Genomic DNA, 15,702 nt, shown 5'->3' with positions numbered 1-15,702 from the left:
GGTAATAGTTATTCAAACACGATAGCATGAAGTTCACAGTTGACAGTTTATTGCCACAGGTAAGTAATATTTTGCAGTGTATGAAAATAAGACACAAAATAAAAAATAGAGCTCTTTCAAAAAGTTCAAAAATAATAAAATAAAAAAGTTCAAAAGAAAGGTCCCTCCTTCTTTGTAGAAGGTCAGAGTTCAGTTTCAGTTCTGTTGATACTACCCAGGTAGATTTTTGTGTTATATTCTTATCTGTATCACGAGTGAAGTGAGATGATGTCTAAAGTTCCTCGGAGTGGATCCCACAGTTGGTGCACCGTGCAGCGTTCCGTCTGAGTCGCTCGCTCGTCCTGAAAAAACCATCATGACAAATCATGACATCTTTTTACTTCCACTTTTCACTCTATTTCACTCTATATCTTCCATATATATACCCAGATGCAGGATATACAGCATTCAAAGCATTGTACATGAGTCTGTACATTTTTTACAATACAGGATAAGTATTTTACCATGACAATTATCTATCACATCACCTACATATCTTTAACCATAGATTATATATATATTATTAACTCTTTTTACTGTAAATTAACAGTATACAATTATTATTTTTAACTAACATGCATATTTAACAATTTAAATGCAGTAAAAAACATTATGCACATTATTTTAATCAAAAGCACTTTTTCTATCACAACAGACATTATATCAACACAAATATGCGAGTTAGATTCGGTGACCTTCTCACTGATCAATGCGTTGAGAAAGTTTTGGGTGATGGCAAGGACGAAATTTGGATTTCAGAGGTGGGGGGGACAAAAGTATTTTTAATAAAACTCTAACTCTTTCAGTTCATTGTGTTTTCTAGTAGTTCTTCTAGTTTTCTATTGCTACTTTTAAGTCTACTGTTCCCTTCTTTGGTTTGACTGGTTGTAAATCATGTAGCAAAACCCAATTATCACTCAATTCTAATCCAATAGTAATAATAACAACAATAATAATAATACATTTTATTGATCAGATTATTGAGAGCTTTGAAGATGATGAGGAGGATCTTGAAGTTGATATGCTGCTTTATTGGGAGCCAGTGAAGGTGTTGCAGGATGGATGTAACGCATTTCTTTGAGGAACTTAGACTTTGAAGTCTCTTATGTCCACTTTTCTTTTTTTAGACATCCTGGCTGCGTCTCATTACCAAACACACGCACGCGCGCACATACGCACATGAACACCGATTCAAACGTTAATGTAAATGAAACCTCTGATATTACAATCCTTCTAGCTGACGTGAACCAGGCAGTTTACAGTAGCGGACTCCTGTAGGACTCCTGACCGCAGACTAGCAGACCGTCGGTGTGTGACAGCGGGGACGGCCAATCACACAGAAACGGCAGAGCCAATCGAGGAGCTTGTGGGCGGTCTAAACTAAGGGAAACAGGCTTCAGTTTGAGCGGCCGTTTTCCGCTTGGTCCTAGTGCTTGACATGTCCCCTGTGTCCCCCCCCCCCCCCCCCCCCCCCCCCAAAAAAAAGTACTTCCGTGGGTGATGGTGAAAGTGTGTCATTGAGGGCCTGATGATGACGAGCAACCCTATGCAAATCACAACAGAAGTGACAGCTTGTCACACTGCATGAGTTATCGTGACCGTTGTGAGCAATAGTGCAGTGGGAGGTGACCTGGATCAGGGAGTTGTGATGATGGGACCCAGGTGAATGGAGGGAACACCAGGCCACCACAGCATGGAGCGGACTGAAGCCCCTGTCATGGATCAAACCCTGTAGAGCGTAGAGACTCACCAAGTCTTGCTCCACCGCTGCTCTCTGCAAACAAATATAGCCTACTGGCCAACTTCATTGCTCTGGCTCGCCCTCAGATGATGTCTCCATTTTCCACCTCACATCCACATCAGCTCTTAATGTCTTTATTATAGAAACATTAGATCTAATAAAGTTTTGAATAAAATTCATCCTGTCGTGCTATTTGTATATGAAGGAGTGTAACATCTTTGAAAGCACTGCCTCTTATTGGGGTGAATTTATTTTTTTAAATAGAGGAATGGTAAACCTGTACAATTAATCATATTATCAAATGCTGCAAGTTTAAGAAAATGCCCTGTGATCTTGGGGTCATCAGGTTTGAGACTATACCTTTAATGGAAAGCATGCGTTAACTGCATAACCTGACAGACGTTGGCATTTACATTCAAGGAAAGATTCATAAGAGACACGATCAGATTGCATTGTGGGAAGTGTAAGGTTCCAGTGTTTTTGGAGCCTGTACTAGGGATTAAAAATCAGGGATATTGCTGCCTCTGCTGCATTAAAGTTTACCATTCATTTTTTTCATTGTGCCAAAATCACAGGAGTACACCTTTTATCCCCCAGCACACAGAGGAAAGGTTATAAACCAACATGAACAACATCCATGCTCAGCCATAAGAAAATTACTAGTTATATTACATTAATTGTATTTCCATAGACTGCAACACTCAGCCCTTCTGATATTTGGAGGGGTGGACTGAGGGATCATGTGATCAAATTATTGGTTGGAGTTGTTATATTCAGGTTCAGCCATTGGCAAAACATGAATTATGCAATAAAACATGTTGTATCCCTGCATGCCGAAGTGATTTTGCACAAAGGAATGTGCAAAAATAAAATGCTGTACATGGGGCCTTAGATAGCTTCATCCTGTAAGTATATTTCATCATGTTGATGCTCCTCTCTCTATGCCACACAGCATTGTTTATGGAATTACATAAAAAAGGAAATCAGACATACATTTTTGTGTCAAATTTCTATTATTGGTGCATTTACTTGGATTTATATAAATAATATATATATATATATTTTCTTTTTTAAAGTAAGATAAACAAAAATGCCACAAGAATAATCACATTCGCAGGATGATATGACTAATAAATAATTGTGCAGAGATGTGCAAGCGCCAGTCTAACCAGCAGAGGTCAGCAGTGAGCCACGGAGGCGTGAGAGGCTGAGCCTCCGGACGGACCGGACCGCAGCTGCAGCAGCAGCGCCGCGCGGAGAGGAGACAAGGTGATGCTGACATTTTCTTCAAGTCGTTTTAAGTTCAAAGACAACCGAGTTTTCACTGGGTGACCTCTGACCCACGAGCCTACACGTGTCTGGATATCTACTCTATTGATTTAGGCCATTTTGTGTTTCTAAAGATGGGCAGAACACTTTTAATCCCTTAAGAGTCTGAGCTTTATTTGACTTGTGAGCGATGATTGGGATCATATAAGACGATCAACATCAAAGGAATACGAAATAGTTTCATTGCAGAAATGCATATCTCTGTTGCTAATTGTATTCTTTTTTTCAGTGCTTCAGCTTCACTTAGCCTGCCAAGCTCAGGGCCTGTTGTGTGAAGTTTTCATGTGTACAGGCTTGTATAAAGGCGTGAGTGACAGCAGTGTTACGTCATTAAAGTGAGTCCATCAATCAGACAACGTTTTGCCGGAAATGATACAGAATGAAATGTACAATTAAAACACGTGATGATAGTTTGGTTGTACTGGTCTCTAAAGGGTTGGCATCCACAGTGACTTCAAATGAACTGGGAGTGCCCTGCAACTTACCGTGCTATAATGTATGCGTATGCAGGGGAGCGCAACGGACAGCGGGAGAAATGGGGAAATAGCAATACAGAAAGTTGCTCACTGCGCTTAAAGGATTCACTGAAACCTTCGTATAATGGGTTTGATTCACCTGCTGTGCCCTGAAAGTGTCATGCCCCAAACCCCGCTACCCCCCCCCCCCCCCCCCCCCTATCTCTCTCTCTCTCTCTCCTGCTCTCTATCTGCAGTGCATATCTGTGCGCAAATGTCTACGCGCGCTCCACGGCTCCGAAAGACAAAGAAAAACATTCATTAGTCTGCGCTGCAGCTCCACGTCCCCGTGATTAAGGCCCAAACTCACAGGAAAAGACATTAATACATTTTTAGATCTTCGCTGTAGCCTGAGCGGGTTTTTGTAGATCCTTATTGCGCAAAAAAAAAAAACCGCGGTCATCAGGGGCGCACAGGTGGGTGCGCTCTCTCCAAGGTGCACCAGATCTGTGTGCGCGGCTCCACGGCTCACACAAACTGGCAGTTTGGACCCAACTGGACCAACATCCACTGCACAGCTCACACCAGCCCTCGGCTTCGCCGTGGCCCGTCGTTCTGCGGTGTTTGATTAGTGTATGGAGGATGGATTTGTATGCAGAGTAGTATTGGGAAGAGAGGAGGGGACATGGGCGGGGCTGAGGCGCCTCTCATTTCCCCTCCATGCTTAGCGGGGCAGCAGGGCTGGAGAGACCTCCGGGGAGCACAGTCGCCAGTCCAGCACGGAGACCCGCCTGGCCAAAAAACCGCGCCTCACACCTGCCAGGATTGCCAAATATTCCTGAAGAATATACCTGCTATTTATGGCATGTGGCTTGTAACTTTACTCCTGCTGTACTCTGTCCAAGAAGGTAAGAGCACACAGAGAAAAAAATGCTTGAAATATTTCAAATTCTGTGCAGCGAGCGCTGGAGTGTCACTGTGCTTAAAGTTGAGTGAAAAGTGATAATTAATCGAAATCTTAATTGATTCGTGGTGGTGATTGAGACGTGTGGCTCGCGCTTTGATGTGTCATCGGAAGCCTTGTGATGAGGAATTGATTGGAAATGATTATGGAAATCCAAATGTGTAAACCTGCTGGAGCTGAACTGGTGGAAATGTTATGAAAGTAAAGGTGTGAGGTGGTTGATTTTTTTTTTACCTGGCCGTTTTGGGGGTTTTATGCAGCGGCCTCAGATGCTGCTGATAGCACGGATTTTTTTTTTCGCATTACCAACTCCGGTTATGAATATGTAAAATGGCTGAATAGGGAGAATGAGGTGCACATACAGAGGGAGGGTGAGAGAGAAATGAAAACATGCATGGGCCTGCCATTATATCAATTGATGAGCAGTTTAAAACCAAATTATCTCGAAATGAGGCAGTCCTGTAAAGTTTGGATGGGGATTCTCGTGATTTTTGATACCTGGATGCTCTCATTGTGCAGCCTTTGCTAATTGCAGCTGTTTTCGTGGACTATATTTGGCACAAGCGCTCCATTCCACAGAGATGCTCTTATTTATTTAGGACGAGATTTTGGCGGGTTTAAAAAATGTTTCTGTATGATGACAAATTGTTTCCCTTTTGGCAAATTAATATTTTTTTCACAACAGCCTTGTTAGTTTAACAGAGCCACTCTTTACACAAAGGCCATAATTGGTGCATTCAGATTTGTCCTAATTATTTAATATATTCTAGTCTTCTAGATGTCTTCCTTTTGTTTAAATGTGTTTATAAATAAAGGAGACGGGTTATTTGTTTAAATGGCTTCTATATTGGTCCGTATATGCAGTAAATCCCTACTGCAAAGTTGATCTGCTGCTATTAAAGTGCATTATAATAATCCTTAATAAATCTGCGTCGAAAATAGAGAATGCGTTCAACACTATCTCCACGCGAGAGTATTTCTAGGCCTTTGTGTAGCCTGTAGTCTGTTTGGAGACATGTTTACATATTATCCGTCCTATTAGCACAGGCCTGAGAGGCTGGGCATTTATTTAGCAAAAAGTCTGCCAATATGGCTGTTCTCGATGCAAACGAGGTGATTCAAATAGGCCATCTTAAGTTCTGGCTTTTCCCTCATTGGGTATGCCTCTTGTTTTTTTGTTTTTTTGTTTTTTTTTCAAATATCGTCTTATATCAATTAACAATTAGTTACATATGTGCTGCCCGTGTTTGTGTCCATGTGTTTTCCTCTCAACTCTCTTAAATTCCCTACGTTTTCCAAAAAAAAAAAAAATGCTATTGGTTTAAATCAATTATTGAACTTGAAACCTGTGATTTCGGAGCATCTCCGGGTTTTGCGGAATCATATTAATATGCGCAAATTTATTTCACCAAATGAGAAACTCCAGGGCCGTGGGTGCAGATTATAGACTTGCCCGGTCATGTTCCTCGCTAATAGCCCACCTGGACCCCGCGGACGTGTTCGCGCGTGTGCCAGCCCGTGCGTCATGGCGCGCGTGTGTGTGTGTGTGTGTGTGTGTGTGTGTGTGTGTGTGTGTGTGTGTGTGTGTGTGTGTGTGTGTTGGCAGGCGCGCGGAGGAGGGGAAGTGACGGGGACACCCCTGTTGGTTTGGTTGTTAAGCGTTGGACACATTTTGGATGTTATTTCTGCATGAGCAAAACGGAAGTTCACTCATTTATTTATTCACACGATTCTTAAAATACATTTACAAATTTACAAATGTCCATATTTTTAAAACCAGCTCAGCTTGAGGAAGCAATCAGGCTGGAGGGTAATTAATGGTAATTATTTTTTTTTAAAGATGCTGTTAACCAATTAAAGCACGCTATGATTGTTCTACAGTAATTTCAAATATTCTACCTGATACAATTATTGTATTGTTTTTTTAAATGGGTACCTTTAGAACCCGGGGTTAATACTTTCTAAACCAAAAAATTCAGTTTTCTTCTCGTTATCATTGTAAATTCACAGACTGTATTTACTTTAATTGTGGATTAATTTGCAGTGAATAAAATCCACTTTAACATACAGGCCTGCTGTGGGCCTATTCTGCACTTTGGATTTAAAATATAATTCATTAACTCAAAATAAAAAAATGTGTAACATTCAAACTTGAATTTTAATTCAAAGCAATAAGGTGATCCCTCACCCTGGCACACTTTTGTCCTCTCCACTGCTCACCCGCTACAAATAGAAATATGCAAAAAATCCCCCCTCCCCCTCCTTCCCTCCCCAGTCTAATTCCCTGTGCTGCCGTGTGCAAGGCTGCACAATTAAAGCTGCAATCTGAGCTATAGGCACCACTCAATGACAGAGCTGTGTGGTCCACAGGGGTGCCAATCATTACTCAGGCAGGGCACAGGCCTACATTTTTACCGGCTGATACCCAGCATTATTTAATTTTACAAAAACACCCATCTTAAAGAGGGTTAAAGGAGAAGTGCCCAGCTCTCAGTGGGATTTTTGTTGCAATTTGGTGCTTTCAGGGTTTAGGATACATGATTCTGACTTTTTCATTTATAATGAGGGAACTGTGCTTCAATAGTAATATGAAATATAGAAATATTTTATGACGTGACTGTTGCTGGCTATTTTTAAATAAAAAATACCATGGTCTGATAATTGATCAAACAACTTGACGTACATCTTTCCCTCTGAAAGCCAGCAGATAAATATAATTTAATAGCACAATTGTCAGCTATTCTTCACAAATGAACAAAGACAAAAATATCTGCACACGCACAGTTTGATGAATGTTGGTTCGTAACGGTGGGCAAAGTGTGCTGGTGTAAGCCTGTCAGCAGAGAATCGGAGCTCATTGCTCTTCCCAGCCCACCAATAGGATGTCACAGCTCTGTTACTAGCATCCCTGCTCTCCCATTCACCCTTAAATCTATTACAAAACCCAACGGGATTATGAATAAGAACTAATCATTTCAAATAACAACAACAAAATAAAAAAAAAATAAAAAAAATGTAAAGGAACACTGTCGACAGTGAGACTTTTTTTTTTTCAACAAGAACTGTTAAATTGAGCCAGACCTCCTCCAAAATTTATTGGATGCTGGGGCTGCACATTTTCAGAAGGAGGGTGCGTTCAGCAAATGTCAAATCTCTGAAGCAAGTAGTTGTTTTTGTTGGATCTCTCTCTCTCTCTCTCTCCATCTCTCTCTCCATCTCTCCCTCCCTCCATCGCTTCCTCTCGCAGTAACTCCCCTCCCTCTCTCTCCCTCATCACTAGGCAGAATTAAAGGTTGGGGGAGGGGCAGTTTATGCAGACTGTGCCGGGACTTGTGATCCACAGATTTGATATTCACATTAAGAGAGAAACTGGCTGCTTTGATGTGAGGGGGAGCAGGTCCCAGGGGACTGCTGAAGTAGCACACTTTTTTTTTACTGACACAGCACAGGCCAGGGGGGTGGGGATAGGGGAGGGGGGGTGTTAGTGGTGGTGGTGGTGGGTGGGGTGTAGAGCAGATTGTTGGAGAAGGGGTGTACAGAAAGACAGTAGGTGGGGATCCCTGATACCCCTCCGTTGATTAGATGTAACCCCGACAACCTTAACCCCTACTTCTCCACCCATCAGCCACCTACTTATGCCAGACCCCTGAGGATTATCCGTGAGCTTACACCTATCTTCATCCCCAAGCATCCCACCAACATTCAATTCACACCCTCAGTGCATCTCCTCCTCCACTGCTGCTGCATGTTTCCATGCACAGTTTCAGTCCTCTCATCAAAAACACCACTTGCAACTTTCTGTCCCCAAAACACCTGAAGGATGAGTGACGGCGAGGTGGCAGGACGGGTACGCATTGTAAACCGAAGTTGGATGGAAATTAAGCTGTTTCCAAAATTGCAAGCACTCGAGTAGGGAAGGGAGAGGTTTTGGACAGTTCACGTGCTGATGTGCATGTCTGGTCTCTGTTAAGTTGAACCCTACTTTTGACCTTTACCTGGTTTGTGTCACTAAATCCAATAAAAATGAAATGCTGGGAAAATGATTTTTACCATGAGAAAGGATTGGAAAGATGGAGAGAGAGAATATAGAGGTGGAACATGTGGAGGTATTCTGCTCCTGGTTGGGCCCTGCACTCTGGGTGTGAGAATGTGTGTATGTGAAACATTGGGGGGTTCTGGGGTTTGTTTACCTCCTCATCACAATACAGTTTGGAGCGCAGTGTGTGCGTGTTCACTCCTGTGCACACTCACATCCTGGAGAGGCGTAGATCAGCTGCATTATGCATGATGAAACCTTGCATAGGTTATGACTTCTGCCTCTCTGACATACATATTCATGCATGGCTCTCTGGCAGGATGTATAAAATAGTGACTGCGACTCTGACAGCCTAAGCTTAGCTCCAGCGGCGCCGTCAGTGTCCCAACACCCTCCAGTGAGGGCTGGTTTTCTCTCTGGTGTTGTGTCTGAACGAGGTTGATGAAGCCTCCTGGGTACAGGTGATCTGCAGCAGCACGGGAACCCCTACAGTTTTGGTCAATACTGCTATCAGGGGAACTGACGGTCCACACGCTGCTGGGGTTAGATCTTTGTGGATATGCATCACCGAGAAAGGTGGTGTTAAATGAACAGGGGCCCCATCTGCATGGGATACAGTTGCTGCAAATTGTTAAAGCCCACTTGCAGGTTTCATAGCATTTCTATTAGGTAATCAGCATAGATTCATGTAGAGCTATAATAATTAGTTAATTAATATTTGTCAGTTGTCAGAAAATGAATCACCAACTATTTTGACAATTGATTTATTGTTTCTCTACATTCTCTGTTTCCAGCTTCTCTCATGGGAGGATTTTCTCAGTTTTCTGTCATTGTTATCAGAATATATTTGACTTTTTTGGACTGTTGGTTAGACCAAACAAGACTTGTGAAGACCTCACCTAGGATTCTTATGATTGCCTTTATCCTACTATTTTCTGACAAGTCTAAATAATTGCAATTGCAAAGTCTAAATAAAGCAATTAATTAAAATTAAATCGACATATTAATTGTGAATGAAGGTCAATTGATTTGCAGGACTAGATTATTGTGCCAATGCAAACCTGGTGGACAAAAAAGCAAGGGACCATTTTCTTGAATTCAAATTCTATAATATTTTTTATAATAACATGTCCAATAAATTTGCCATCTGCATTAGTGAAAAAACATTATTAAAACAACTCGATAGAATATTAACTACACTGCTTTTCATGGTATTTCAGTGTCAAGACTAATCAATATATATCTTACCCATTTCCAGAAAGATCTCTATTAATTCTAGCAGGTGGTAATTAAACTTCAAACACAAACAACATTTAAATGGTGGTTAGATGACATAAACATGAATTAGGACTTAAGTTTATGTCAAAGGTTTCATAAACAGCATGTGAGCATTAATATAGAAAAATCTATTTCAATGTAAAGATATACGTCTAGTAGCTAGCTGAGCCGAAGAGGTTTACACACGTTGTGAGTTTTCCAACGCGTTGTCCATTCCTAACCAATCTCACTCCTCATGCCAAAATCTAGCCAATCCAATCAACGAAGCCAACGCATAACAGCCAGTCAGAGGAGGAGTAAGGCGGGGCGTCGCTTCTCTTCGCCTAAACTGGATTTCGTGGTCGGGCCAGCAGAGCAGGTGTATTTTAACGTGCCCCGCTAATTGCTAGCTGCCTCCGCCGCTTTTGTCTGCGCTAGCGGATGGTTACCGCTGAAAGGGTGATGAGGTGGCTACCGGGACCTCCCCTAAGTGGCATGTGGCCATCATTAATGGTATTAAACACACCTGTGCTGGTCCTACTGTCTACTCTGAACTTGTACTTGTGGTCAAAATGTGATCATGGCAGCGTGTTGCAGGTATAATATCTGATAGTATAGCAAATATCATGACCTCATACCTCACTATTGATAATGCAACTTTATTGTAAGGTTGACCATTGCTGCTTTTAGAAAATGTCCCACAATGAGATTTTTGATGAATGCTCATCCGTAATGTGGATAAAAATGACTAAGTGGGTAAAGACTAATAATCAAACAACAAGAACAGTCTGGTTAATTCAGAAAGTTACACCACTTTACTGTAATAGAGGAGTTAAAACCAGGAAAAGGTGACACTTGCCATACTAGATATCAATATGACATTTATGTATTACCCTTTATTGCCTTGAAAAGCTGAGCGTTAGAGTGAGTGGCACCAATGAAAGAATGACATTTCATTTGGATTCAGCCATAAAGATGTAGTTAGGTTCAAAGTTCAATTTATTGTCATTCTACAACAAAATGCAGTCTGTAGTCACATTTTGGCTATATAAGAGAAAATACACCAAACCAAAAAAAATTGATTATACGGTGAATGGTAGAGGATGAAATTAGGAGTCTCACAGCCCGAGGATAGAAGCTGCTCTGAAGGGTGCTGCCGTTGATACTTTTGTTTCTCCTGCCATACGGCAGCAGGGTGAACAGGCTGTGGCTGGGGTGGGTATTGTCTTTTAATATCCTTTGGGCTCTCCGCAGGCACCCCTTGTCACAAATATCACTGATGCTCAGGAGAGGAGTGCCAATGATGTTCTGGGCGGTTTTAATAACCCGCTGTAGAGCCCTCCTGTCCTGGGTCATGCACATCCCATGCCAGTATTGTTATGTTTCCAATCAGGATACCATCTTTTGCTCCTCAGGAAAAGTTAACAAGAACTTGTCACGTGAATTTTGCTTTCTTAAGTTTCCTTAAGAAATACAGCCACCATTGTTTAGCACAGTCTCACAGTTGGTATATGCAGTATTTCGTTTTCTGGCCCACAAGCTGGCTATACAGTTTGACACAGGTGGTATCTAACAGCAGCTTTTCACCCTGTTCGCTGACTGACCACTGCTGGAGATTCAGGCATTTACACACTAGTTTTACCAAAGTGTCGGGTATACACACTTATTATAATATAATCTTTAAACATTTGCTCATTTAAGCAGCTTTTTTCTTTTCTTTTTGCAACCCGCACTTTTTTGAGACAGTGTGACAGAATTTGAGGTTTGGTGACTTGAAGTACTAAATATAGATTCTTCAGTGGGTCACTGTTGTTAGGTTAAATTGTCGCATTGTTTTGTTTTTTATTCAGTCACAGCTTTCAAGTGCCATTGCCACCATGGCAACCCGCTCTGTCTCCTCCCAGTGTGACTGAGCGCTGAGAGCAGCTTTAGGACCGTGTATGTGTTTATGTGTATGCGTGTCAAGTGTGTGTGTGGTTTGCCTGGTTTTGACAGGCACTGAGTGGTGGGAGTTTGCTCTGATCCCCTTTCTATTCCACTTCCCGCTCCATCAGTCCCAGTGCTCCCCAGCCCACCAGTGGCCAGGCCCCCAGGCCATATAATCTACTGTATGAGAGGTTCTTCTGTTGCCCAGCCCCCCTAGCTCTCAGGGTGACCCCCTCACTCCTCCACTTTAGTCCTGTCCCCCCATTGGGAGATTATAGATATTGCAATCTTTAATATGGGCTTTATGCTCAGGGGCCATTATCAGTAATCTGCAGAGGGGAGGGAGTCTGACCTGGTTTTTGCAGCCCACCACTGGACTGCCAGACACATTTTCATACACCATCTGTAACATTCTGCCCAGCTTTATCAAACTCTAGTCTACTCGGGATAGTAGCACTTCTTTGAAAGGAAGCTGGAGTTACTAATGAACCCTCCTGGATGAAGAGGTCACTGCATCTTCTTTTGATCTGGTGCACTGAGCTTATTGTCACTCATCACATTGACAATGTTGATGGTTTTTCTGTATCCATCACCTATAGCTTAAAGCCATGCTTCATTCAAGACATTGCCTTAACTGGTCGGATATAATATTTGTACTCATTCCTGATTTCTTGTGTCTAGCTGTAGTCCTCCTTTGGGCATATCTAATGGACTGTAAGATTTCCTGCAACAATATCACAAACTGCATAATACGAGTTTGGGAGCATTTCGATTGCCTCTCAGTGGCTGTCAACATGGTGATGCCTAAGTCTGCGGCTTGTAGCAACGGGTGCTAACGGCACCAACAGTACAAACTATGGCAAGCGTGCTGGCAGAGATAACAGTGTTTACCTGAGGGGTATGGCACTGTCGGTTGGGACGGCTGTACCCGCCATATGAGAGCGGTGCAGAGCGCCAGCCTTGAGCTAGCTAGCGGGGCACGCTCACATACACGAACGGGCACTAAAAGCAACTTGACCAGCCCAGCATTGTAAACAAAGCTCAGGTCAACATTGCTCCACTATATCTTTACTAGTGGGTGTTCACCGCTCTGTCTTATTGTCCACTGTTTTGTTTGTCACCATCTTAAAGAAATGGCTTATAATGACGAATAATGTAATGATTATTATTGAAACTTCTATCTGCAGATACTAAAAATGTCTGTCCCTCTGTGTCATGAAGCATAATACTGTCTTTGTACGCCATGCAAGAGAAGCTGTGATTGGACATACCGCTGCTATTTAAATTGGCCTTATAAATTTGTTTTTGTTATTACAAAGTTGGAAAACAGATGATGGACCACAGGTCAAAGCCTTTTTGGATTATTAGTCAGAAAAAACAAGCACATTTGATGACATCACTTTGGCCACAAGGCATTCTTCACAATGTTTGGACATTTTACAGACCAAAAATAATTAAGCGATTTCCAAAAATAATTAAAAAGATAATAGCATAATAATCATTCTTACTGTGTGTGTTATCCATTTTGCAAGCCTATCTCGATATCTATTTTTCATGATATTTCGGCAACATTCTGTGCTGAACTGGGACATATTTGACCATGAACACACCTTTTATATTTTAGAATACATTTGAGTCCCAGAGCTTGGACTGCTCTCTTCACCGCATGATTCCAGGATAGAAGAAATCATCAGGTCTGTTTCGTAACCACAGTTTATGAAATTAACTAATGATCATGTGTATGGATTAAGTATAAAAGATCACAGACCATTTTACAAAATAAAAACCTCATATCACCACTGAAACCCCCAAGCTTTGTGAAAAGTAAGATTTTGTGACATTTTCAGTGATAGTTAAACAATTAATCATTGAACTATAACAATCAAAAATGCAATATCAATGTATTCAAACATAGATTATACCACTGAACGTGTTAATATTCATATAAGCTAGTAAATATTGTAAATACCTTAATTTTAACAAACATTATTTAATAGCGAGAAATGAGGAAATGTCAATTGGATCCATTTTGTAAAAAAAACAACATTTAACACAAGTATGCTTTTGTGGATCAACATTCTTAATCCATCAGTTTCTGTTCGTATCTTCCATGATGTTTTACAGACTTCGGTGCTGAACTAAACTAAGGGTGAATATGTGGTGGGGTGATGTGTATTAGATGATATCATTTAGAAGCAGTGGTGGTTAACATCCACATCTGTCCGTCAGCAGTGTTCCCCACATATTCTTTCTCTTCTAATCTAACCTTTTATGACCCATAATTCAACCCCCCCCCCCTTTTTTTCCTTTTTCACTTTCTTTTCTCTGCAGGAGCTGTATGTGTTTAATCTGAGTGTCAATGAAGAACATTCCTGTGTGTGTGTGTGTGTGTGTGTGTGTGTGTGTGTGTGTGTGTGTGTGTGTGTGTGTGTGTGTGTGTGTGTGTGTGTGTGTTAAATATGTAAGGAGATTAAATAGACTTAAATCTCTGCGTCTGGCATAGAAATTCCAATCACATAACCTATCATCGAGTTCCCCTCTCTCTGTCTTTGTTTGTGTATGTGCACACTGTACGGAGGTAACAGGCTCCTCCTCCCTCCGATCCATCTAAACCATCATAGGCTTTAGCCCAAATCCCTGGCTTTCTGGATCACATGACTGATGTTTGCAGCTGGACATTTGACATATATTTGTTATGATTATTTTGCAACACATTTGAAGGACATTCCCACTCTGTCCATTTTAGTGTCCGTTAACGTGATGCCGATTGCTTCAAACCAGTGGCATTGGAATGTTGCTAGTGGTTCCACACCGTATTGAGTGAGTGATCATCGTGAACCACTCACCTCCACCTCGGCCTGTTAATTGATGTTGTGTTGTCCTTTTGTCCCCGCAGTACACAGTGAGGATGTGGGCTCCACCAGGCTGTACTTTGTGAATGCCTCCCTGCAGAGGGTAACCTACTCCAGCTCGGTGGGGGTGTCCCTGCCCTGTCCAGCAGGGGGCACCCCCAGTGCCATACTGCGGTGGTACCTGGCCACTGGCGACGACATCTACGACGTGCCCCACATCCGCCACGTGCACGCCAATGGCACCCTCCAACTGTACCCCTTCTCGCCCTCCGCATACAACAGCTACATCCACGACAACGATTACTTCTGCACTGCCGAAAACCAAGCCGGCAAGATCCGCAGCCCTAACATCCGCATCAAAGCTGGTGAGTTCTGACCCGTCGGGAAGGACGCGTGGGCCTAAGAGTAAAGCGAGACTCACCAGTCTAAAAGATTGAGTTGAAAAAAGGTGGTTATGGATCACAAGGCCAAAGTGAGACACAAACATAATGAGGCATGGAATAAAAAGGGACAGTTGTGAAAGCATAAAGTAGAGCAGATGTGATTGGCAGCTGCAAAAAGCCCTACCCACACACAAAATCACCTGCCCTAAAATAGCCCGTCTCGACCTGAACACAGATTGACCTAGAACACAGTCTACAGAGAGAACATCTGCATCACATACTACACCAGGCCTCGGCCTTCGCTCACACCTATTTGACTGAGCTGGTGATGAACCGCTGCACTTTATACCAACATAACCCCTTCAGCTCCACCTACGACATGGCACCATCTGGAAGGATGAAATCCCAAACACAAACCCTACAATGCTCAGAATTAAGAAGCATCTCCAATGTGATTTTTACATGAACCTGATCAGATGAGGAGAAAATAGTGTGACAGTAGGTTATATCACATTATCACATCATCCTCATTGTCAATACCTTTACTTCTTAAAAGGTCATTACAATAATGTCCACCAAGAACTTCACCGCCACTTGGACATTTTTCAAGGAATGCTTATTTAAAGCTTTGCAATGTGAGAAAAGTATTTCCACACCGAGCGATAAGGAGACACAGTTCTAAGTGTTAGAGACCTTATAAATATCTTTTACAGGTATGTA

General features: G+C 42.1%; 1 protein-coding gene across 2 annotated transcripts in view; it reads left to right on the top strand.

The window, feature by feature from the left end:
• The first annotated feature begins 3,958 nt into the window (after positions 1 to 3,958).
• The window catches only part of LOC311025250 (cell adhesion molecule DSCAML1-like), a 51,083-nt gene continuing 39,339 nt past the window's right edge, over positions 3,959 to 15,702 (top strand). The window contains exons 1-2 of one of the 2 annotated variants that reach the window (XM_084028089.1): positions 3,959 to 4,472; positions 14,644 to 14,964. In XM_084028089.1, coding sequence (XP_083884215.1) covers positions 4,217 to 4,472; positions 14,644 to 14,964 — 577 coding nt within the window. In that variant the 5' untranslated portion in view covers positions 3,959 to 4,216. The remainder of the gene's footprint in view (positions 4,473 to 14,643; positions 14,965 to 15,702) is intronic. The other variant, XM_084028088.1, reaches the window with a different exon arrangement.

This window comes from Eutrigla gurnardus (genome assembly GCF_963514095.1).
Source record: "Eutrigla gurnardus genome assembly, chromosome: 15".
Taxonomy (NCBI): domain Eukaryota; kingdom Metazoa; phylum Chordata; class Actinopteri; order Perciformes; family Triglidae; genus Eutrigla; species Eutrigla gurnardus.
The sequence above is the reverse complement of the archived record's forward strand: the minus strand, read 5'-3'. Positions and strand labels throughout refer to the sequence as shown.